We start from the raw sequence: 24529 nt of genomic DNA, 5'->3' as shown, positions 1-24529 counted from the left end.
GAAGGACCCTCAGGGAACCATCTCTGACCCGGGGAAAGGTGTCCTTGTGACAGCAGCGATGTCACTTGGAGCTGCACAGGTCAATGGTCCTCACCGCCTGCTAAATTGCCACCCTGCAGTCCCTTGTCCCAGAGCCAGTCTGCCCTTGACAGCCTTTGCCTCTTTGTTTTTCTTATTCTCACCAGCTCATAGAGAGGATCACCCAGGTCACCGAGGACAACATCAAGCTTCAGCAGAACAAGTGGAGCCTGGAGCAGGAGACCCAGACGAGCAACTCGAGGCAGGAGGAGACCGCAGAGAGCGCGGAGAAGCTGAGGGCCATTCTGGACAGCTGCCAGGTGCCCGCCTGCCCACCCCGCTGCGCTCTATGCAGCCACCCTTTGTCTCACTCTGTGTTTCTATCTTGGGAAACTGTCTGGCTTCCTGGAGCAGTTTGGGCAGCAGTACTTTGCTTTTTTCCCTCCTTTTCTCTTGTTGGAGAACAGAAAAGCAGGGGCCTCAAAAAATGCCTCCCACAAGCCAAGCAGGGTTGCACACACCCATAATCCCCGTACTTGGGAGGCTGACGCAGGAGGATCTCTGTGAGTTCGAGGCCAGCCTGGGTAACAAAGTGAATTCAAGACCAGCCTGAACTGCATAGCAAGACCCTGTCTCAAAAAGACCAAAAAAAAAAAAAAAAAAAAAAAAAAAGCCTTTCAGGTGAAGTGGGTGTGACCAGGCTGGAGTTTTGCATCAACCATGGATCAAAAATATTTTGGAGGAAATTTTTCATCTGTACTAAACAGCCTTTTCTCTTTGTCATTATTCCCTAAGAACTACAGAAGAACAGCTGCCTACCATTTTCATTGTATTCAGTAGTATAAGTCATTTAGAGATGATTAAAGTATACAGGAGGAGGCATATAAGTTATATGCAAATGTTGCTCCATGATATGCAAATACAGTTCCATTTTATGCAAATACAGTTCCATTTTCTATAAGGGATCTGAGCACCCTCAGACTGTGGTAAACTGCTCCCACCCCCATGTACCCGAGGGGTAAGGTACTGACTTTGGGAAGTCCCCAAACCCAGGAAAAAAAATACAACTCTCATGCTATTTCCAGAACAAAAGAAATTGTTCATGCTCATTATTCCCCTTTGCTTATTTGGCATAGCAACAAAATCTATTTCCAGCCATGCGTTGCCTTTACCTGTGGAGAAGCCAGGACCGTAGGGCCCCAGGTGCACCCCAGGCCCACCCGGAGATAATCAGAATGGGAAGCTGCTTCTGCTTTCTCTTGAAATCAGTAGCTACTATTTGGGGAGCTTGTGCAAATGTTGGCTAGTCAGCACTCTTTCCGGAAAAACCAGGAGGCCACACTCTCTGACCAGCATGTGCATTCATTTCGGCAGGATTTTTCATGACTAGGAGTAGCCAAGTTTGGATCTCATTTCAGCCAAATCATGGGTGGCAGTTTGGCTTTGGGATCGCACATAGCTTAAAGGGAGCTCCCTTTGACCATCGACATTCCAAATTACAGTGCAAAACTACAAAGGCTGCTTCCCCACCTAAAAATCTAAAAAAACCCTGGACCATCCCGGGGCAGCCGACATGTGGCACTGCCTGCTTTGTGGAAAAGCCAAGGACCCTCCCTAGTGCTTGCAGGTCCTGCCAGGTGCTATTTCTGGCTACAGAGTCTGAGATGCTCGTGACTTTGTCTGCTTTCAGGACTGCATGAGAACGTCCTGCTGCAGCAGGGACCTGAAGAGGGAGGTGGACCTTCTGCAGGGCCTTCAGGTGAGCTCACCTATGTCAGGGCTGCAGAAGGCGATGGTGGACCTCCTGAGCCTCTCGATGGCCTGGCTGGAGGGAATGGAGCAGCTCTTCGGGGACCTCGGCCTCCAGCTTTCCAGCTCTGACAAAGGTTACTGTGACTTTTTTGCACATAGTTGCATGACTCTAAAATGTCATGATGAATCTTCCCATGACGGGACATCTGTTGAGGTGGAGATGTGGCCAACTGTTCCTTTCTCCCAATTCACTTGGCTCGGGAAGTGGTTTTCCTTTAAAACAAAAATACTCATAGCCAGGCGTGGTGGTGCATGCCTGTAATCCTAGCACTCAGGAGGCTGAAGCAGGAGGACTGCCAGCAGTTCAAGGCCAGCCTGGGCTACACAGTGAATTCAAGGCCACCCTGTCTCAAAAAAAAAAAAAAAAAAAATACATGATCACTGAAAGGACATGAAACCAGAGAGAGACAAAAGGAAAATTATATCACAAGTATGCTCCCTCCTGCCTCTCAGCAATAACTACACTGGTGATTCTGACTTCCACAGCCTTTTCCTCTGGAAATAGCTGTGTGATTCTAGGCAAGTTACTTTCCCTCTCTGTGCCTCAGTTACCTCACCTGTAAGGTGCAGATGATAAGACGTAACCACCTCTTTGGGTCATTGTGAGGATTAGATGTATGGCTCTAATGGAGCACTTAGAATGGTATCTGACACAGAACAAGCATTACTTTTGCTTACTTAAGATTTTCAATCCTATAAAGAATAGTGTCCGGTCATACCCAATTTTCTTTAGTTCTGTTCCCATTGCCACAGTATTCAGCAGCCTCTCCCAAGTCAGTACACACAGGTCTCCATCATGACGGACTGCAGGGCATTGCACTGTGGAGCTGTAGCCAATCCTCCAGCACATGCGTTTCTGCTACTTCTGGGTCTTCAGACCATAGATCCTGCTGAGCTAACCATCATATCACACAGGCCTATTCACCCTCAGGATCCTAGGGGTTAGTGGCACACTTATTAGACACCAGGACCAAGCAGGGCAGAGATACAGTGGAATTAGAATCAGGTAGCCAGCAAGTCATGGGTATCTAGTTGTTCCCTGTAAAATTCTTCCAACTTTATGTTTGAAATTTTTCATAATAAAATACTTGGGGGGAAGAGAACAGGTACTATCCTTGCCCTCATGTGGCTTATGGTCTCACAGAGGAATGAGATGAGCATTAATCAAAAATCATTCCAATACATGTACAACTTGAATGGTTATGATTTCTGTGAAGAGTGCAGGGCTCAGTGTGGTCAAGGAGGACAGGGCATCTGGAGGATGAATAGTTGTTGTCTGCCGAAGAACAGAGGGGAGCACGTTCTGGGCAGAGAGAGGTGGCAGTGGAGGACACCCGAGACTAAAAGAAATGGGGTAGGTAAAGGAGGCCAGTACGAGGGGTTGGCAGGGGCTCTGCAACAGGGCCTGGTGAGAAGCCCTGCTTTATCCTAAGAGCAGCAAGACACCCATAAAGGTTTTCAGTAGGGAATTAATGGACCAGGCTTACAGGCTAAGGGCATAACCTTGGTCCCAAGGGGAGAATATACCAAAGGTGACCAACAAGTGGCCATCCAGGATGTAAGGGATGACAGTGGCCGCACGAGGACAGGTGAGGATCATGAACAAAGACTCAGGGGCCGTTAGGAGGTAAATCAACAGGCTCCTGTGCTGGATTTGGACTTGGTTGGAAGGGAAGTGGTAGACAGAAACAATTGTGCATGACTTCCGGGTCTCTGGAGTGTGTGAAGGTGCTGATGTGTGTGGTTCCCTCCATAACATGCAGAGGAAGGAGGGCTGGGGAGGCCCAGAGAAGGAAGGCGAGCTGGAGGTGGCCACGGGCTTCCAAGATGAAGCGACGAGAGCGGGAGTGGGAGCAGCTGTCACCTGGAGGCCTGGGATGGAGAGAGAAGCCAGTGATATGTCCTGGCAGGCAGGAGAGCGTGTGCTGCTCCTACCCCAAGGAAATGTTCATGAGGTGGGCAGATGCACACACGCATGTGTAAACCCCCGGGTGTGAGCAGGAAGTAGAAAGCATGGGGTGGGAGGGGTGCAGCCAGGGCCACCGCTTGAGGAACTCACAGCTCCTTGCAGAATCGCTCCCCTCAGGAGGCTGCATGAATGTGAGATTCTCGCAGCCGTGAGAGAACCGGAAAGTGAGTTTTCCTCTCGGGAACTTCAGTAGCTCCAGCCGGGATGCTCCACAGTAATCCAGAAGGTGGAATAAAGTTCTCCAGATAGATTGATTTTTTTGGTAAGTGCCTGCCCCTCGCCATAGCATGGAGAAAGAGGGGTGATGAGAGGCGGGACGGGCTGACAGGGCCGGTGTCCTCCCAGGCGCAGTCGCTGTCACCGTGGCAGAGTTGTGAGCGTACAGGAAACCAGGTAGAGCCCGGGCCAGCCTTCTGCTTGCTCCTCCAGGTTGGAGCTGCAATGACAGCTGGGCCACGCCACCCGTGCACTGTCCCCTCCTACCTCCCAGCACCGTCTCAGTCCCCGACGCCTGCGTCTGTAAACCGAGCCATATGTTACCGTAAAGAAACGTGGCTGTGAAGTTAAGCTGTCAGGCCAGCGATGCCAGAGAGCTGAGACAGACTGGCTGTGGGCAGCGTTTGTCAGACCCGCCATCCTCCCCTCCTGACTGCACGGAGCCGTGAGAGCCAAGTGACGTTAAACTGGTCCCTGCAGAATCCCTCTTCTGTCAGTAGCTACTGCGGATCCTCAGAAATAGGATAAAGAATGTGGGTTCCCAAAATGCAGGTCTCCTTTTTCACTGCCCTTATCCCCAACTGGCCTCTCTTGGATGACGCTCTGTGGGACACCTGTTGGCCAGAGGCTGTGCTAGTGACCGTATCCTATGATTCCAACAACCTGGCTCTAAGAAGTGAGGGAGGGAAGAGTCGGGGGTAAAACAGAAAGATTGACGAGGACCCATCCTTCATCCACTGAGCAAGACAGGAAGTTGATGCAGAGGTATTTTCCAGTACAAGTGACATCAGGGTGAGACCCCAAAGATAAAAAGAAAGGAATGAGCTAGAGAGTTCCTTTAGTCTCTACTGGGGTCCCTAATTCTTAGCACACAGGAGAGGAGCAGAGGAAGAGGAGACATTACCTTAGGAAATGACAAATCTTAACTTCGTCCTTGTCCAGGGTAATGACAAGCTGCCCTCTAGGAATCGCAAGTAGCCGGAACCCTGCTGGGTCTCCAGAGGAAGTGCAGGGTCATGAAAAACGCAAGTGTTAGGATCACAGAGCCCTCAGTGTGACCCTACTGTGTGACCGTTCTAAACATCCTGGAGTCTCCTCTTTCTTACCTTCAGAATAGACGTTGGCAGTGCCTCTCTCATGGTGCCAGTCACAAGAATCCAGTAGACGCATGGGAAGTCCCATGAGCTCAGAGGACACTGAGCACAGTGCTAAGCACCCAGGGGGAGCTAAATGGCCACAGCCCCTGCCCTCCCTTCAGGAAAACCATGAACGCAGAAGGCTTTCGATGCTCATGGTGGTGATGAGCAGGTGCAGGAGCCTTGCTGGCCTCAGTAACGTGAAGCACCCTGAGCCACCTTCTTCCAGTGGAATAATCATAAAGACAGCTTTGGACCCAATTTCCTGGTTTCTGTAGTGGGGATAATGGGTGCTGCCTCATAGAGCTGTTCTCAGGGGAAACTTAGATGGATATGAAAGATGCTGGGAATGGCATCTGGAATATCGGTGCTTCATCTGAACAATGACTTCCACTGTCACTAGCATCACCACCTTCAGCCCCATCATCACGGCCGTCACTCCCTTTATCGCGGCCACCACCCTTGTCACCACGATCAGCACCATCATCATCACCGACACGATCACCAACATCACCTCCTCATTCTTCTTCTTCTCCCTGGTATTGGGGATTAACCCAAGGCCTTCACACTGAGTTCCATCTCTAGCCCTTTTTTAAATTTCTTGTTTTGAAAGAGGCTCTTGCTAAATTGCCCAGGCTCAAACTTGCAGTCTTCTTGCCTCGGCCTGGTAGACTGCTGGAATCACAGGCATGCGCCACCACACCTCCTCTGCTGCTTAGGAAGGCGCTAATGCCATCATCTGGCCCCATGCACATGACCTGTCTAACCCTAATTACCTCCCAAAGGCCCCGCCTCCAAACACCATTAACGTGAGACTTTGGGGATTAAGTTTCAAAGAGAGTTTCGGTGGGAGCATTCAACCATAGCACCACAGAAAGCCCCACTGGCAGCACAGTGTAATTAATGGCTCTGAGTCTGGACTTTGGAGGTCAACTATCTGGTTTAAGTTTCAACTGTGCACTTCTTCATTGCATGGGAAAGTGACTTACGTCTTTAGACCTTTGTTATGGGCATAAACTGTCATTGGGTCACCATGAGGCCTGGGGATATCACACACACACACACACACACACACACACACACACACAAACACACGCGCGCGCAGTAGTCCTGGGTCTCCACAAGCTTTTATGGAACCACCCACACCTCCACCTGGGCACCGATGGTGGCTTCCTTCGCCCAGAAGCAGAAAGAGCCCTGTCTAGCCTCATCTTAGAGCCACAGCAGTGTCCCCGCTTCACATGGTAAACCCCAGACTCCATCCTCAAAACCCCTGCTTTTGGAACGGCATCCCAAGCAGAGACGCACATAACAAACACATTCATAAATCCTGACCCAAAGCCCCAGAGGAATCCAGGTGGTCTAAAAGTAAAGGGAAACTGCTCAAGGTCTTGTGGGATGACGTCCGAGCACCCCAGAAGGAGAGGCCTCATAGGGTTCCAGCGCCTGTCGCTAGCTGTCTGTTTGGGGAAGTGTTCCCAGGTCCACTGGGAAGATGGCCATTGTCTCCAGAGAACCTTGCAAGTCAGCTGCCATCACCCCCACCAGCTTCCCAGGCTTCCTTGATAAGGGAATGAAAGGACTTTCACATTATTCTGTGCATGCTCAACTGTTTGTGTCCATTTCTGCAAGACTTTGTTACAAATGAAAGAACTTCCCGTACACGTGGGAAATCACCCATTCTCAAATATCCAAGGCAGGCCGTATCTTTAAATGGAAGAAGCAGCAAGTTGCAATGCAGTATCATGTGCTTTTGTTTTTCTCTTTTGCAAAAAGTACCTGACCAAAAGAAAAATCTGGAGAAAAAGACATCGAACGCTTGAGAGTATTATCCCAGCCTGGTGTGATCCCATAGGATCTTGACTTTAATTCAGTTGCTCAACAGCTATTTATTAAGGACCTACTGTGTGCCGGCAGCTATGTGACTCAGCCATCACAATCTCTGCACTTACCGTAGCCCAAGCCAGTGGTAGCCGGGGCACCTCACCTCCCGCCATCCGGGTGTCCTTGCTGTGCACCTCTCCCGGAGCACCCTTCTCACTGGCCTGTCCACTCCTCCCGCTTCAGCTCATCTCCTGAATTCAGACCTAGGTCTGAATTCTGACACTGCCACTCATCAGCTCCGACGCCTTCCCTTGGTGAACTTCGTTGTTTCTCCTGTAAATATGAAAGCACTTCCTTGCCACATTGATCATAATGACCAGAAAGTAGGTACAAAACTCCTGGCCTGGTGCCTGCGCATAGCAAGTGCAAGTGCATAATACTCGACAGCATTGATATAATATTATTATTCTCACTCTTCCTTGCTGCAAAGCCTCAGAAAGTCATGTGTGTAGGGATCAAGCATCAAGGCATGAGCGCGTTCAATCTCCTGCCCCTCTTGCTATCCCCATCCTTTCTTCCTCCACTCCATCATCCCCACAGTGTCCTCCTCCCGTGTGCAGCTCTTCCCTACCCTGTGTCTCCCCTCTCTCCATCCCAGGCACCTTGTGTCTGGGGTCCTGAATGACAACCTCCTTTCTTGGGCACCCACAGACTTTCTTACCCTCCTGGCTCCTTCCCTTTGCCACCGAAAGTGCATTCCAAGATGGCGCCACCATCTTGAAAAATAATTTCTCACTGGAACCCACTGCTTCTTTCTCTCTTTCTCTACTGTTCCCAAGCCTGACTCCACCTATGACCTCGAAGAAGTGTGCCACACTCCATGGTCCTTGTCAGCTTCCTGCGTTCTCTGCTCTTTGCCTGGTCCCTGCAGGTAACACATGGACCCCTGCAGGCCTCACGGGTGCCATCTTTTCCTGGGCCATGTTCCCTCCAACCAGCCATCACTCTTGGTTCTCCTGCTGAAACCCTCATGCTGCTTGGCTCCAGGACCTGTGCGCCTGCCTCTCCTCAGACCAATTCTGCTTGTTTGCAGCAGCCTCGCTTCACCAGTCTCTAACATGAGCGTGTGCTGCAGGGCAGTCCTTGGCCCTCCCCCACCTTGCCTCATTCACAAAGAACCATCCTACTGCAGGGACATCCAAGTGGAACACATGTCTCCAAGCAGGGCTGCCAGGACAGAGTGCAGGTCAGGTCTTACGTAACGGGGACAGACTGAGGCAGCAAGTAGGAGCTGGGTCTGGCCACCAGGAGGAAGGGAGCCTTTTCCTAATGCACATAAAGATCCCTGGATGGACAGGACTGGCCTTGAGCTCTCAGCTGAGCTCCCTGCTTCTCAGAGGAGAGGATTCTGCTACTCAGGGGAAACCTGTCAACATCCAGAAGCTTTTGTGTTTGCTATAACTGGGGCAGGGAATGGAACTCCTCCCCGCCCTGCAAAACAGAGGATTGTGATGCTGCTAAACATCTCAAAATACAAGGCAGCCCCATGGCCACACCGGGAGCATTGTGTGCGGACAGCCCACAGCTCCTTTTTCTCTACCTCACCCCAGTTATTGTTCTGCAGGAACGCGCCTCATCGAGCCACCTGGCAGCTGGGTTGGCAGCCGGCGCAGCCCTGACAAGACCCCTCAGTGGCACAACACCGGAGCTGGAGTCCTGGCCCAACTCCTGGAGGCCATGCGGCTCAGAGCCCCGCTGCCTAGTCCATCAAATGGGGTGATGACAGGCTGCTGCGGTGGGTGAGGCATCCATGGCTCCGTGTCAGGCCAGGCACGCGGGATGCACTCCCTACATTTACATGAGGTTTAAATCAGGTTGACACATTCTAGGCTACTGTTCTAGGCTGCCAGGGACGGACCTCACCCTTCAGTCCCCGCGTCCACTGCAGGGAGGCTCCACACCTCCCCCACACTGCCTCTCCCTCACCCCTATCTGCCTTCACCCCTGGATTGGTTTCCTGTGCCTATGGCGAATTAACCATGAGCTTAGTGGCTTCAAACACGTATCTATTTCTGGAGGCTGAAAGTCCAAATTCAGCATCCCTGGGATAAAGCCAAGGGCAGGGCTGGTTCCTGCTGGGGGCTGTGGGGGAGAATCTACTTCCTTCCATTTTGCAGCTTCTAGAGTTTTGTTTTTGGCTCATGGCTCCTTCCTCTTGTCTTCAGAGCCAGCAGCACGGCATCTGCAACTCTTTCTGCTGCATCAACTTCCTTCTGTCTGTCTGCAGATAAATCTCCCACTTTTAAGGACCTGTGTGATTATACTGAGCCAGTTTGGCTAATCCAGGATAATCTCTCATCTCAAAATCCAACAAGGTGGCTGGATGTGGTGGCACATACCTGTAATCGCAGCACTCGGGAGGCTGAGGCAGGAGGATCATTGTGAGTTCGAGACCAGCCTGGGCTACAAAGTGAGGTCAAGGCCAGCCTGAACTGCATAGCGAGACCCTGTTTCAAAAAGACAAAAAAAAAAAAAAAATCCAACAAGGCACATTTGCAAAATCCTTTTTGCTGCATTAAGTGTGTTCCCAGGTTCCAGGGATTAGGAGCCGCATGCTGGTGGGGGCTCCCATCCAGCCCACCAAATCCTATGTTGTGGCACACTTTCCCCTGTCACTGACTTCTGCCCGTGCAACACCCACAGCCAATGGCTTCTCCACCAAGTGACCCTTTTGGATCCCACCCTGGGAATGATGCCTCTCTCCTCTGAGGCCCTCACAGGCCCCCCTCATTCACCATCACTGACATGCTGCCTAGGATCCCTGCATGCTCCCAGCAGGCATTTAGAGCTCACCTCTCAGATCCAAGTGCAAGGCCCTGCCGGTCATGGCTACGCACCATCCCCACCCTGGACACAGGTAGACACTCAGAAAGATAGTGTTCTGCTGGTGGGTTTTTATTTTCCACCTCTAAAAAGAAACTTGGATACTACTGCAACCAAAGTTTATCAACCACTTTAAAAGCACAAGTCAGACGGCAGCTCATGTCCCCGGGGTTGTCTTCATCCCTGTGTCCGTAGGCTTCCTTAAGATGTTGGTCAGAAAGCAAAGACATGATGGGATTGATACTAACCTTCTGCCTACTTCTGTTTTCCAAGGCTTCTCTTTATATCCTGTACGTCTTCTGGAACATTATAAAAGAATTATGAGCCAGACCCAGGAGCTCCAGGTAATTCTTTTTTTTTTCTCAAAGATCACTTCAGCTCCTGCTTGGCGTTTGTATTTCACTGTGCATCTGAAATCTGTGTTTGTTCCCTGGACTTAGCCCACATCCTGCAAGAGGTGAAATGATTTCTCCGTTAGCATGTGAAGAGATTCCGCAGGGTGGCTGAGGTTGCTCACAGCCAAGGGCAGAGACTGGGTGCCGCCCGGTGGTTGAGCTTCTGGGCTGAGCAACTGCTTGTTTCCCTTGGTCAACACCCCACCACCACCACAAAAGACTAGATGCTATCAGATCTTGAAAATTATCTTCATTAAGTGCAGTAGAAAAAGAGCAGTGCCCATGGTCTATGCAGCAGAATTATCAAGAGGAAGGAATTATTCTAAAGGCAGATGATTCTTAAGGACTGTGCCATTATGATAGCTGTTGGCATAATAACTCTATATAATAAGCAACCACATTCAACAATTACTAATTCCTACTCATCTGTCTGCCTGCAGTCAGCATTCAGGCGGCTATGCTGACCTTGGGTAGACTCACTCACTCTTCTGGGTGTTGGCTGGCCTTGGTTGATCTAGGAGCTGAAGTCTCTCATTCTCCAACAAGCCAGCCTGAGCATGTTCTCCTGGAGGCTACGAAGTGAGGAGAGAAAGCAGAACCAATCACACAGAGCTTTTCAATTCACAGGTTGTTTTATGTCTACTAATATCCTATTGGCCAAAGCAGGTTACATGGCCGAGTTCGGTGCCCGGGGAAGACCATGGCCATGGGCTGCCACTGCAATTTACATAGGCAGAGACATGGGTAAGAGGAGGCTGGAGAACTGAGACCACCCTTCTAATCAGCCACAGAAACCTGAGTCCAGGGCTCAAAAAAGTCTTCTGCAAAGGGCTGACGGTAAATAGTTTTGGCTTAGCAGAACATATGGTCTCAGTTAAACCTATCAACCCTGCTATGGTAGAAAGAATGGCAGCCGTAGGTACCATGTAAATAAATGGGAAGATGGACATGGCTTTGTTCCAATAAAACTTTATTTACAAACCAGGCTGTGGACCAGATCTGGCCTGTGGAGTATAGTTTGTCAACTTCTGGTCTAGCCCATCCTCCTCATTTTACAGATATGGCCATCAAAGTCCTAAGAGATTGGTGACTATTTGATTGTCACACAGCTAATTAGTAAGAAAAAAAAAAAAATCAAGGCAAAAGCTCAGACCTTCTGACTCCCAGATCGCTGTTTTTCCTCCTTTGCACAGCAAATAGAAACTAACCGTTCTAGCTGCCGTTTACTGAGCACCTCCTCTGTACCAAGTACTGTGCTAACACCTTTCTCTGGTTATCACGTTTCATCCTTACAACTCTGAGATGCAGGTACTGTGATTGTCCTCGTTTTCTAAATGGAGAAGCATCTTAGAAGTAACTAGAGCTAATTTTTTATCTAGATCCAGAGTCTGAAGTCTTAAAATTCTACTGCTTCCCTACCAGTAACTAGGCGAAGGACAGTTTACCAGTGTTTTTCAGTAACTCTGGTGAACACCTTTGTCCCCTGAAAGGTGAACAGTTTGTCAGAGCCTGTGGGAAGGACTTCTTAGTGATGCCCCCATCCGATTCAGCCTCCTTTTTCCTCACTTCAGGTCCAGATCAACAGTTCTCAAGAAATACAGGAGAAAGTGCTGCAGGAGGCACTGAAGGAGCATCTGGCAGAGAAGGAGAAGCTGACCAAGGAGAGGCTGGAGCTAGAGGAGAAGCTGAAGGCCAGAGTCAAGCAGCTGATGGAAGAGAAGGAGGTGAGGTGGTCACTGCTGTTTTCTTTTTCTTTTTTTTTTTTTCTGGTACTGAGAATCGAACTCATGACCTCACACTTGTCAGACGGGCACTGTGCCACTGTGCTATATCCCCAGCCCTACTGCTCCTTTCTGTACAGTTGGAAACTGGCAAAAGGGCCTTTTCTGTGGGCCAGGGAGGATGTGTGCTTAGCTGAGGAAAGCTGAGCAATTCCTGGGTTCATGCTGTGGGTCGATATTAATGAAACAGCACAATCCACTTGGAAAAGCAGGAGTGTCGGATTTAGGGGGAAATGCCGCCATCTTTGTTTCTACATCGCGGTTGATTACACAAAATGGACTCATTACTGCCGCTCCTGGTTTGTAAGGGACAGATGTGTCTAAGCTCGGCTTTCAGTCTCTCACTGTATCTGGATACATATTGGAGGGAAAACAAGTACCCAAACTGCTACTGGCTTTTCTAAAAACCGGGCCGGAGAGAATGCACCAGACAGCAGTGCTTCCCAAAGGCTAAGGTGCAGGCGGTCAGCTGGGCATCGGGTTGAAAGGCAGACGGTCACCCTGCGGGTCTGGTGGCTCCCACGGGGCGCAGGTGGGACAGGACTGAGTCTTAGAGCAGCGTCTTGAAGCAAGGGTTCCCCAGAGCTTCCCACCCCCGACGCATGGAGTCCAGATCTCTAGAGAAGGCCTGGAAGCAGCATTTCATAAGCCTGTTCTCATGCTGGCCGAGGAGTTGGTCCTTTTCGCTATCCAGGGAACAGTGGGGCATTTTACTTCCCTGATTCCCATCATCCTAGGTCGGTGGCTCGTGACTTCGGCTACACTTTGGCCATTTAAGAGATTCATTTTGTTTGTTCGGTTTTTTTGTTTTTTCTTCCGGTACCGGGAATCAAACTCATGACTTTGTGCTTGCTAGGCAGGCGCTATGCCGCTGAGCTAAATTCCCAGCCCCATTTAAGAGATTCATAAAGTCCTCAATCTTGCTCCTTCCTTACTGCTGGGTTCCCACCAAACCGGGTGAAGGGCTGTCCTCCTCCATCACCCACACCTGATCCCTGGTCTCTCCAAGCCTCCGCCTCTTCTATTTCCGTCCTCCAGTTTACATCCGGGCACCTGAGGACATCTCGCTTCTCCTCCTCCCTCTCTTCTCTTCGCCTCTCTCTGCCTTTGGTAAAATAAGAGATAAAAAGGAAGAACCATGTGACATCCCCATAAAGTTAATATTAATGATAGCCATAAGTCAGACTGGCACATCAGGAAGAGCAAACTAGGTAGAGGGCAAAACTCAGCGCCTTCGCCTAGAGAAGAAACTGAAGCCAGAAGGGAGTTAGAGAGCTCAGGAATTCCCCTCCTCCCAATACTTCCTCTTCCTCTCAGACCACTTCCCCCTTTAGCCTCTCAGATCCCCAAGTGCCCTATTGTTTTTTAATTTGGGGTTGATTTTTCCATAGTCGGGATATGAGACTTGAGCCCCCTGTGTGAAATACGCCTTTGGGCACCAGCCTGGGCTTCCCCAGTGCCCAAATTATGATGTTCCTGGCAGGAAGTATTTTACGGGCTGGCTTCAAAGCCCCTTCAAACACGTAAACCTCATTGTACCAGCCCAGCACAGGGAAGAAGTGGTGTCAGTCTCCTTCTAGGTCACCCTTTGTCTGTCTTAGTCACTTTCTCGTCACTGAGAACAAATCATCCAACACCCACCAAGAGGGAGAGATCTACTTCGGCTCACAGTTTAGGAAGTGTCAGTCTGTGGCTGGCAGGCTCGAACGCAGAAGCAGCATGGTGGAAGGAAAGGAAAGCTGAGGAAAGCTGCTCATGGTGTATGGCCTGGAAGCAGAGATACAAGCGGGGTAGCCTGGAAAGGAGCTATAGCACCATGATCCTCCTTCCGCCAGGCTCCACCTCCTAACAGCAAGTCAGCTCTAGCTGATCCACTCGCCTCCCAGAATCCCCTCCTCTGAGCCCCCGAGCGTTTGTAGGGGATCGTTCTCGATTTAACTGTAACACCCTTCCTGAGACACTTGTATTGACAGCTTGACCCTGGGGCTCACCTGAGAGGAACTCGCTGGTTATTAGTGAGTATTGCCCATGCCCTGTCACACCCCTCACCTCCCCTGGTCTGAATATCCTCTGTGCAGCGTCAGCCTCCCTCTCGTGAATCCTGGCTTGTTTTAGGACTTTGCGTCAATGGCAAAACAAACCTAGCTTTCCTTCTTTTATTATGACTTGTTAGCAGCATTGGCCTAATCTACCCACTCACTAATGCTTTTTTTAGGTCAGCGATTGGCAAATTTTTTCCATAAAGACACACAAAGTGAGTATTTTCAGTTTTGCCGGTCAAGAAGTCTCTGTGGTGACTTCTCAGCTCTGCCACTGTGCAAAAGCAGCCATAGGCCATAAAGAACAGGGAATGTTTCAATAAAACTTTATTTGTAAAACACAGGCAGGGGGCCAGAGCAGGTCTATAGGCCATCATTTACTAATGCATGTTTAGAACACAAGCTTAAGAATGAAATGGGCCAGGGTTTGAGTCCCCCACTGTGTGATCTTCTGGCCCACAGGGCAGAGTCCTTCATCTCTTTAAACCCATTCATTTCCTCCTCTGCGAAGTCGGAATAGATAGTGTCACTGTGTGGAGCATCTACCTCATGTGCATCGTACTCTCCAGTCCTCGGGTCAACTAGTACTGTTCCCTGTTGTATAGACAGGGACACTGAGGCTATGCACATAGGTCCTCCCCCAGGGCTCCAGGGCCAGGGAGGGTTTCATCCCAGGCTCTGCTGCACGTGTTATTCCATGGGTGTGGTGAGCAGTGCAGGGCAAGCCACACAGCTTAGCAGAGTCCACATCCCCACCATGGCAACCGAGACACTCAGCCATGTCCTTGACTTGCAGGCGTTGGAGGATAGAGTTGCCCAAGAGAAAAACAAAGCCAAGGAGGAAAAGAAGAAGGTGTGCGAGCTGGAGGAGCGGCTGGCCCAGCAGAAGGAGGTGAACTGCAGCGGCAGGGGAGGGAAAGCAGGCCCGGATCCCCTGCTGGAAAGGCTGCACTCTGCTTTAACCTGGGGTTGCTCCTCCAGAGCCTGAGCCCCGAGCCCCTGGGCTCCTCTGCCCACAGCCTCCCGGGGTTAGCCCAGGACTATGGTGGATCACGCACAGCCTGCAGAGCCCAACTTCCTGCCATGGTCACCGGGACACTCAGCAACTGCCACTGACTTGCAGGCTTTGGAAGACAGCATAGAGAAAGGCAGAGCCAGGGAAGCCCTAGAGGAGGCACAGAGGAGGGTCCGTGACCTGGAGAACCGCCTGGCCCGCCACAAAGAGGTAGGCAGGGCTCAGGAGGGGTGGCTTGACATGTGGAAGTTCCTTCTTGATGACTGAACCCAAGTCCTTTGCATTAAACTACATCCCCAGCACTTTCTTTCTTTCTTTCTTTTTTTAACTTTGAGACATGGTCTCATTAAGTCATTAAGTTCCCCAGGCTGGGCTCAAACTTGCAATCCTCCTGCCTCAGCCTCCCAGAGAGCTGGGATTACAGGTATTGGCCACCATGCCTGGCTGGAAGCTGTTTCCAAAGCATAAGCCTGGGGTAAGGGGCACAGTGTGGTGGTACCTTCCTGGACCCACCAGTGCTAGGCCAGGCTTGGCTGCTTTGAGATGCACGGGGGACTCAGGAGAGAGCCTGGAGTTGTAACAACCAGCGGGGAAACGTTCTGGACACTGTAAAGTACACCGAGAGTCGGGGCTTGGGTGACAAGTCAGGAGAGGTGACGTGGGAGTCTTCTGCCCAGATATTGAGTTCCGAAGTATAGAACTGGGGAGTGACAGAGTCTCAGGACTTCAGGGCTATAGAGATCCTCCAACGTGGCCTAAATGCATCCAGGCTTCAGCCCCACCTCTGAGGAGCCCTCCCAGCCTGGGGCAGCCGTCCCCTGGGGCAGCCATCCCGGGTGTGGGTCCCCAAGGCCGCAGGAGGCTTGCTTGCCTTTAGGTGCAGTTGAATCAAAGTCTCTCTCCCTAGAAGAATGTCAGCCCATATCTACCGTGGGCTCCTGCAAGTCGCACTCACTTCCTCCTGCACATAATAATGGGGACGTTAAATCTGCTCCTACATCCTCCAGCCACAGGCCCCCACTTCCCCCGCCAGCCCCCCAGGTCAGCTCTGATCCGCAGAGCCACAGACTGGTAGAAGGGGGCTGTAGATATGTTATGTTTGTCCCCGGAATGTTTGATTTTAAATGACTAAGAGGTTTTTTTTTAAAAAAAAAAAAAAAAAAACATTTCCATTGTCTTTCCAAAAGCCTGAAAATCTGGCCTTCGTTTCCACTTGGCGAAATGGACTGGGCTGAACCAAGTACCCGAAGTCTGCCGCAGTCCTCGGCAGTCCCAGTCGCATCAAACACAGCCCAGTTCATTGTCTGTACCTGCCTGGCATTTATTCTTTAGCTTCTTTGTGAAGTGCGGTACCTGCACCAAACTCTGTTCTCCAGCCACAGAAGAAAGGGGCAAGACTCTCCCACCTCCCTTGGTGAAGATGGTGTGCTTCCGTTAATGCAACCAAAGTAGCTTTGGGGAAAGATCTGTGATGCTGTTGATTTGCATTTAGCTTGTGGTCACCCTCAGATCCCTTGAGAGATTTTCACAAATCCCTCAATCCTGAGGCAGTACAGGGGAGGGCAGCCTGGAAGTTGTATAAGATAAGAGTTCAAATCCTGGCTGGGCTATTTCCTGGCAGACACAGCTATATCAGTACCTGCATTCTTGGGGGAGGCGGGTGTTTGACCCAGAAATCTACATGTGATGTAGATGGCTCCATACCCACCTCTCCGGCATAGGCCTCATCCCTCTGCACCCTCATTTCTCAAAGTCCTTGCCCCACCCAGCAGGAGAGAGAGAGCAAGAGACCTGGATGGACAGACGGACGGACGGTCAGAGGAGGGGACTTTGTAGCAATGCTGTCACCAAGTCTGGCTCCTCAGCTCTGTCTCTGAGGAGGCCTCTGAGGAATCACCTATGTCAGCACCACCCAGAGGTCAGCCTGGGCTGGGACGGTCCTTGAATTTAGAGATTCCGAGGTCACAGGGAACCTCAGGAGGAGACCGGAATTTTGTTGCTGAGGGGATCTGTTCCCCGGGCCACCCCAGGTCTGCAGAGACATCAGCCCACTCCAGGCAGAACCGCTTCTGTTCAGTTTGTCATGCGGGTGCCACGGGCCACATTCAGCCACACGTATGATTTGATTTTTCCTCTTATTAGAGCTTCCGCTGCTTCACCAAGTAACTCTCTAAGGACCAAAGAACCTCTAGGTCACAGTTGGGTTTTGAGGTGACGCAAGGCAGTCCCAGTGGGATGCCTCCCTAAGGCTGGGAGGGCTCCCCCCCTACCCACCGTAGATGTTACTGGGAGGTGCCACGAAATCTCTTCCACAGTTCACAGGAGAAGGCCGCACCCTGAAAGCCACCTCGGCCTGCAAAACAAATGTGACATTCCCACGCTGTCACTGCTCATCCGCTTTGTTTAGGGTTGGGGCTGGGACAATTGAGTGGTAGAGCTTTCAAAAGCACTTTTCACTGCAAAATACACAATGTCTCAGCCTTGCTGTGGATTAAATGCTTTCAGTGGGCTAATTTGGGGCCCTTCCCCCAGATTATAGTGGAAATACCTGGCAGTCAAACTGGTGTTTGCAAGATGCCCATGTGAAAGTTGAGGTGCCCCTCCCTGGGGTGACTGGAAGTGGGCCAGGGCAGGAGTTCACAGCCTTTGGTGGCTTGTGTTAGCCGAATGACTTGTCAGCAAGTAATTTCCAGGTGAAACGGCTTGGGGGCTGGGGATTTAGCTCAGCGGCAAAGCGCCTACCTGGCAAGCGCAAGGTCGTGAGTTCGGTTCCCGGTACCGGAGAAAAAACCAAAAAAACCAAATCCAGGTGAAACGGCTTGAGTGAGGACCCATGCGTAGCCACCCGTGCTCCCGACACCCGGCAGAGTGCTCGGGGTCCTCGGCTCAGCCCTGCAGCCCGCCGTCCTGCTCTTGATACCCGATTCTCTCGCAGATGTGTTTCTGGAATGGACAATTACATCACTCACGAGTCTTCTCCCATCAGAGGGGTGACAGGAAGCCCGGCTCTGCTGGTCTGGGCGGCTGCAGGCTTGGGATGCAAACCTTGGGGGCCTCGCCATCCTCTGTCCCCTGGTTTTCTCATCTATAAAATGGGGCCACCAGCAGCATTTCCTGATAGGTCACGGTGGGAAGGGAGTCGTGGCTGCTGGCGTGCTGAGTGGCCTTGGTGTTAGCTCTGCCCCTGGGTGCAGGCACCAAGGACGCTCGCTGGCTTTCAGATCTGGGAGAGCAGCATGGCCTACGAGAAGAGGAAATCAAAGGAGGTGCTAGAGATGGAACGGAGGAGAGTGCAGGACCTGGAGAACCACCTGACCCAGCAGAAGGAGGTACGAGCACCCAGATCACTCTGGAAGGTGCCCGAGAGCGAGGTGGCCACATGGGCAGATGGCCCGAGCAGGTGACCGAACCTCCCAGCCCTCAGTGGCCTCGTCTGTAAAATGGGAATGTGCAGTCGCAGCCTCTCTGGTTAAATGTTGTAAAGCGTAAGCTACTGAGAACGCTCCTGCACACAGAGGCCTCCATCAGCAGCTCCCAGTCTGAGGCTCAGCTTCCTGGGGCAGAGCGACCCCGACAGGAGAGCCACGGTGTGGCCAGGCGGTCCCTCTGCCAACATCATGGTAGTCAGGTGTATGGGGCACAGCTCCCGGCATGGCTTGGGAAAGATCCTCCACGCTGTGTCAGCGACAGCCCAAAGGTCATGTCATGTGATCACCAAGGACGCCAGCCTCTACGAGGGGTGAGAAGTACAACTTGACAGAGATGATGACCTAGAGGCAAAGGGGGGTTCCCTGGGAGGGACGTCCGCCTCTCCTCACCCCCCTAGCTGGGAGGCCCATACACACCCTGGCCAGGATAGCTATGAAAGGCTGAAACAGAGGGAGATCAGTCAGCCCTGCAGATGAGTTGGGGGCAGAGGTGGCCCCAAAGTGGCACCTCCAGGAGCTTTCAGAAACAGAGCTGATGGCTCCAGGAATCATGTGATCGGGTTTCATTCATCCGTCCAGGTTCTCTGAGCTCCCCACCTGCCTGTGAGCAAGGCCTGCTCTGGGGGCCAGGGATGTTGCAGGGATCAGGGATGTTGCCGGGCCAGGCCCAGAGCTCCCGTTCCAGTGCCCATGCCAGTGAATGAGACAAGTCCAAAGCTCAGAGCCAGCACCCAGGGGACGATGAAGGCACAGCTTAGAGAGCAGCCTGCAGCCAGAGCCGGGGAGCCTCTCAGAGGAGAGTACGTCTATGCAAGCCTGGAGGGAAGAGCGCTGAGCTGAGCAGGCCGGGGACGGCCGGTGGGGAGCTGGAGCTGGCCCTAGGCAGTCAGTGAAAGGACTCTGGAGGCAGCGCCGGGCAGAGGAAGGAGCTCCTGGCCTTGGGCCCAGCAGGCAGGCTGTGTGACCGTGGCAAGCCCTGGCCCTCTCCGCCCTCATCCGGACAGAGATCAGGCATCTGGCACTCTTGCTCATGAGGCACCTGGGGCGAGGCTGGAGCCCAGGGTCAGGCCAGGCAGCCTTGGGCAAAGGCCTGGGAGGAGGCTCACAGGCACAGACTGCACCCCCACAGGGGACCCAAACTGAGGCCACAGCCACCCCCAGCACCCCTCACAGGTATGGCTCTGCTGGCCAGCGTGTGAACACGGCTCCCGCCTCCAGCTGGCGTGACGTCTGGGCCAGGGTGGCACCGTGGTTGGGACGGGGGCAGTGTGTCCATGACAGCCCCACCCCTCTGCCTAGTGGCGTGACCTTGGGACATCACTTGTCCCCTCGCTGCCTCAGCGCCAGCCTCTGCTTCCTCACCTGTAAAGTGGGGATTGCTGGACAGGGCCAGGTGGGGTACGCTCGTGCCTGCCACGCACGCGGCCAGGCCTCCGCACACCCAGATCTGGGGTCCGTGCTGCCACTTCCAAACGTGCTGCACATGAGGTCTGGACCCCGGCGTCTGGAGGCTGAAGAGCCCGCCTGTGTCCTCCTGCAAAGCCACGGGGACACGGCCTGCTGGGACAGGAAGTACAGCCTGCTGGGGCAGGAAGTGTGGCCTGGTTTTGTTTCTCTTCCCCCGACTCCCACCGGCCAGGTACTTCCCAGCGAGGGCTGGGCCTAGCGCAAGCACATGCCAGTTTAGCCAGTGGCTCAGTGTCCAGTAGCCCAGTAACATGTCCAGTGCCTCATCAGTAGATCATTTCCTGGTCACCAGCTAGAGATCCTGAACAACGAATCCTCTCTCCATGCGCACGACTAACCCAGATCCGGCCCCCTGGCTCCCGCCCCAGCTGTGCCCACCTCTGGCCTCTCTCGCCCCAGGAGTGAGCCCCGCCTCACTGGCTGCCTGGGCCACCCCCCTCCCACCCCGTGCAGCGATGTCTCCCTTCCTCTGGGGCCACTCGAATGCCCTGCCTTTGACTTGCAGATCTCCGAGAACAGCATCGCCTACGAGCGCCAGAAAGCAAAGGAGGCCTTAGAAAAGGAGCGGAGGCAGGTGCAGGACCTGCAGAACCGCCTGACCAAGCAGGGAGAGGTATGATCCACGGAGAGGAAGGGACGAGAGTGCAATGTGGGCCCTGGAGCCAGGAAGTCAGGGTCCAAATCCTCCCTGCGCCCCACTCTGGCTGTGGGACCATCTCAGTGCCTTGGTGTCCAACACACAAAGTGCAGGTGATGTATGTATGGCCACCAATACACACATTGGACACAAGGAAAGAATCCACACACAGTGAGCAGAGCACCGTGTATGTGGCTGCTCGTAGGGTTATTATGAGCTCAGGGCTCAGAAGTGGAGGGGCAGGACCCGAACCCAAGGCTCCTTGGTTCCAGAATCCTTCGTCTTCACCTGTTTCCTCTACTGTCCTTCAGCTCCATGTGGGTAAGACAGGGGCTGGCTGGAGAAAAATAGATGTCAGGATGTGGAGACCTGGGCTTCTGACCACCTCCCTGTCTGTTTCCCATCAGGGCTTATCCTGATGATTGTCATCACCTTCAATTTTTTTTGAGACAGGGTCTCACTAGGGAGTTCAGACTGGCCTTGAGCTCACTTTGTAGCTGAGGCTGGTCTCGAACTCGATCACCTTCAAATTTAAGATGCAGTTACTGCTAACAACCAGCAGGCGCAGGTGCTATGGGAGCAGAGGAGGTAGTTGACCAGGACCTCACAAGCAGTAGGCATCATTCATTCCTCGAGGGTCTCAGTTGTGCCAGGGACACATACACACACACATGCACGCACACACACACATGCACGCACACACACACATGCACATGCACACACGTGCACACATGGAGGCAGATGACTCACTATCTCGAAGTCAAACACACAAATTAGCAATCATGAGTTACATTTAAATGGAGAAAATAGGATTTGAAAGGACTTTTCCAGGCCAGTTTGACTGAAAAGGGTCTCTAAGTCTCTCAACGCCCATCACGGGTTGTTTTCTACAAAGACAATTCCCTCTCATTAGCACCTCCAGGAACTGCCCTTTCTGGACTCACCCCCAGAGAGTCTGGACCAGGGAAGCTTCGTGTTGAATGAGCTGTCCGGGTGACGCTGGGCGTTTTGCACCCTAGCCCAGGAGGAGAGTGTCAGTGAGGCACGCGTGCTTACACAGCAGCCCGGGCACTGCTTCTAGGAGGGTGTGACTTAGCGGGGGCAGGCAGAGCTCAGCACGGTCGAGACCCGGGGCTCGTGTCCCCACGACGTGGGGAGCTGGCTGGACCGCAGCCCCAGGCAGCACCTGTTCACCGAAACCTTTCTTTCCCCGGTGATGAGCTGCAGTTTCCACAGAATGAATCAGCGAAGGGTAAGAGAAAAGGATGAATTTAAACACTTAGAGTAGGTAAGCTGGGAAATAAATTGAGGCAGGAATGAGACTAATGCCAAAAAAAAAAGGTGACTCATGAGATTAATGAATGAGTCTAATTTTATTCAAGCAGCTACAGGGCAAGCAAGAGAAAAGCAATTGGGTGTCTAATTCACTGGACAGAAATGCTCGTGGCAGCGTGACCGCTGTCAGTACCGGCTCCAGAGGGAGCGTCTGCGAAGGCTCACCATGGAGAAGAGCCTGGAATGCAACTAGCGGCCTCCTCCACTACACTGTTAAAGAGAACAGCAGGGACACCTCAGAGCAAGCTGATGACGTCAAACCAGGCTGGGAGGAACAGGACTGCTCTAAGAACTCACTGTTCACCAAGGAAATACAAGGTCAAAGGAACCCTCAGGAAAAACCACGTGACTTCAATCAGGACAGTGACTTTTTTTTTTTGTCTTTTTGAGACAGGGTCTCACTCTGCAGTTCAGGCTGACCTTGAGCTCACTTTGTAGCCCAGGCTGGTCTCAAACGCACAGCAATCCTCCTGCCTCAGCCTCCCAGTTGCTGGGATTACAGGTGTGCACCACCACACCAGACCAGGACAATGACTTTTTAAATTTGACTCTAAAATCACAGGCAACAGCATCAAAAATAGGCCAATGAGATTTCATCAAAATTAAAAGGTTTTTGTGTAATAAAGAAAGCTATGAATAAAACAGAGAAACAGCCATGGATTGGGAGGGAAACGTGTAGACTCTGATAAGTGATTAAGATCCAAAATACATAAGGAACTCAACTCCATACAAATAATCCAATGAGAAAATGGATGGGGGACCTGAACACACATTTTTCAAAAGAGAACGAACAAAGGGTTGACAGATAGATGAAAAATGCTCAACATCACCCGTCCTTAGGGAAATGCAAATTCATAGTGAGCTCTGACCCTCCTCTTGTCAGAATGGCTATTATCAGAAAAAAAAAAAAAAATTCGAGCTGACAAGGATGTGGAGAAAAGGCACCACACTGTCAATGGGAATGTAAATTAGTACAGCCACTGTGGAAAACTATATGGCGCTTCCACAGAGAACTGAAAATATTATTATTGCCAGATCACCCAGCAGTCCCTCTTTTGAACATTTATTGAAAAGATTTAAAGTGAGTTTGTTCAAGAGATATCTGCACCCCAATATTCACTGCAGCACTGTGCACAATGCCCAGAGTGTGGAATCAGCCTTCGTGTCCATCAGTAGCCACAGAGATTAAGAAGATGTGGTAGATATACAAGGTGGAATACTATTCAGCCCTAAAAAAGAAAGAAATCCTGCAATTTGTGACATGGGGATGGAATTGGAGCACATGAGGCTAAGTGAAATGAGCCAAGCACAGAAAGACAAGGGACTGAACGTTGTCACTTTGTGTGGGATCTAAAACAATTGAATTCACAGGAAAGGAGAATAGAATCATGGTCACAGAGGCTGGGGTTGAGTGGGTGGGGTGATGTGATCAAAGGGACTCCTAGAGGAATGGGTTGGATTTGGGTTTTTCTTAGATCTATGCACAGTGTAGTAAATATAATAAATACTAGTGTATTGTACATTGCAAGATGACTGAGAATATGTCTGGAATGTTCCCACAGCAAAATATAAGCTCTTGAGGTGAGATCGCTTCATTGAATTACTCTGCCTTGTATTCATAGCATCATTTTTCACTCCCCCAAAATATATATTTTGTTAATTTGCAGTGAAAAATGTTATAAATTAATACTTAAATTGGAAACAAAATAGTCTGAAGTTTCGAGCAAATCTCCAATAAAACACTGAGAAATTTTTAAATGAGATGGTTGACTATTTTCTGTTACTAAACATATTTGAAAAGCATTTTCTATGCTCCAAAATGGATATTTACCAAAACTTTATATATAAAATAATTCAATAGAGAGAGACCAAAAATAATTTCATTTTGAAACATGTTCTTTTATTCCATTCCTAAATTTGTGGGCATATTTGTTTGAAGTATGTTTTGATAATTAAAGTTGTGATCATCTTTAACAACTTGTTTCTCTGAATTAAAATTTTTTAAACACTATTTACAAAAAAAATTTTTTAGAAAGTAAAAATTATAGGATATGGGCTGGTGTGAGACTCTGAATCCCACTGCTAAATTCTGATTTTATATCTGCATTTAGGGTGTGAACTCTAGACCCTCCTGGTTTAATTTATATAGTAAGTATACTTACCAAGTTTGAAATTACAAGCATATAACAGAACAACCATTCAGATGAAGAGTAGCTTGCTTGTGAGCCCTGGAAAGGCTGATTTCATCTATAGGGCAAAATAGGAAAAAGAGAGTGGAGAAGAAAAAGGAATTTAGACCTTTGATGGGACAGGGAGCGCTGGTGTCCCACCCTGGGCAAGCTGTAGAGTTGCCACAAGAGCAAAGGTGCCTGGCAGTGGGTTCTGCCCCAGGCAGGGTGACTCTGGGCCACCCGGGGTGTCTGAGCAGCAGCAGAGACCTCAGGATGGGTGCCCGTTGTCCTGCTTAGCAATATTAAGACCTCAAAAAGCAGGCCGAGAAAGGACAAGGGGACCTCAGGCGAGGCCCAGAAACAGCACGGTGAAGGTGATACTTGCACTTTCTCCAAAAAAGTA

General features: G+C 51.0%; 1 protein-coding gene across 1 annotated transcript in view; it reads left to right on the top strand.

Moving 5' to 3' along the window:
• Fhad1 (forkhead-associated (FHA) phosphopeptide binding domain 1) overlaps nt 1–24529 on the top strand; it is a gene marked incomplete in the record, with an annotated part of 122506 nt that overhangs the window by 62928 nt on the left and 35049 nt on the right. Inside the window, 8 exon segments of the mRNA XM_013507414.1 lie at nt 186–338; nt 1709–1904; nt 10132–10202; nt 11825–11977; nt 14870–14965; nt 15197–15298; nt 18310–18417; nt 20489–20596. Of these exon segments, the coding sequence (XP_013362868.1) occupies nt 186–338; nt 1709–1904; nt 10132–10202; nt 11825–11977; nt 14870–14965; nt 15197–15298; nt 18310–18417; nt 20489–20596 (987 nt within the window).

Source organism: Chinchilla lanigera, unplaced genomic scaffold, assembly GCF_000276665.1.
Source record: "Chinchilla lanigera isolate Chin_1 unplaced genomic scaffold, ChiLan1.0 scaffold00126, whole genome shotgun sequence".
NCBI classification, from domain to species: domain Eukaryota; kingdom Metazoa; phylum Chordata; class Mammalia; order Rodentia; family Chinchillidae; genus Chinchilla; species Chinchilla lanigera.
This window is presented reverse-complemented; position numbering and strand designations above follow the sequence as displayed.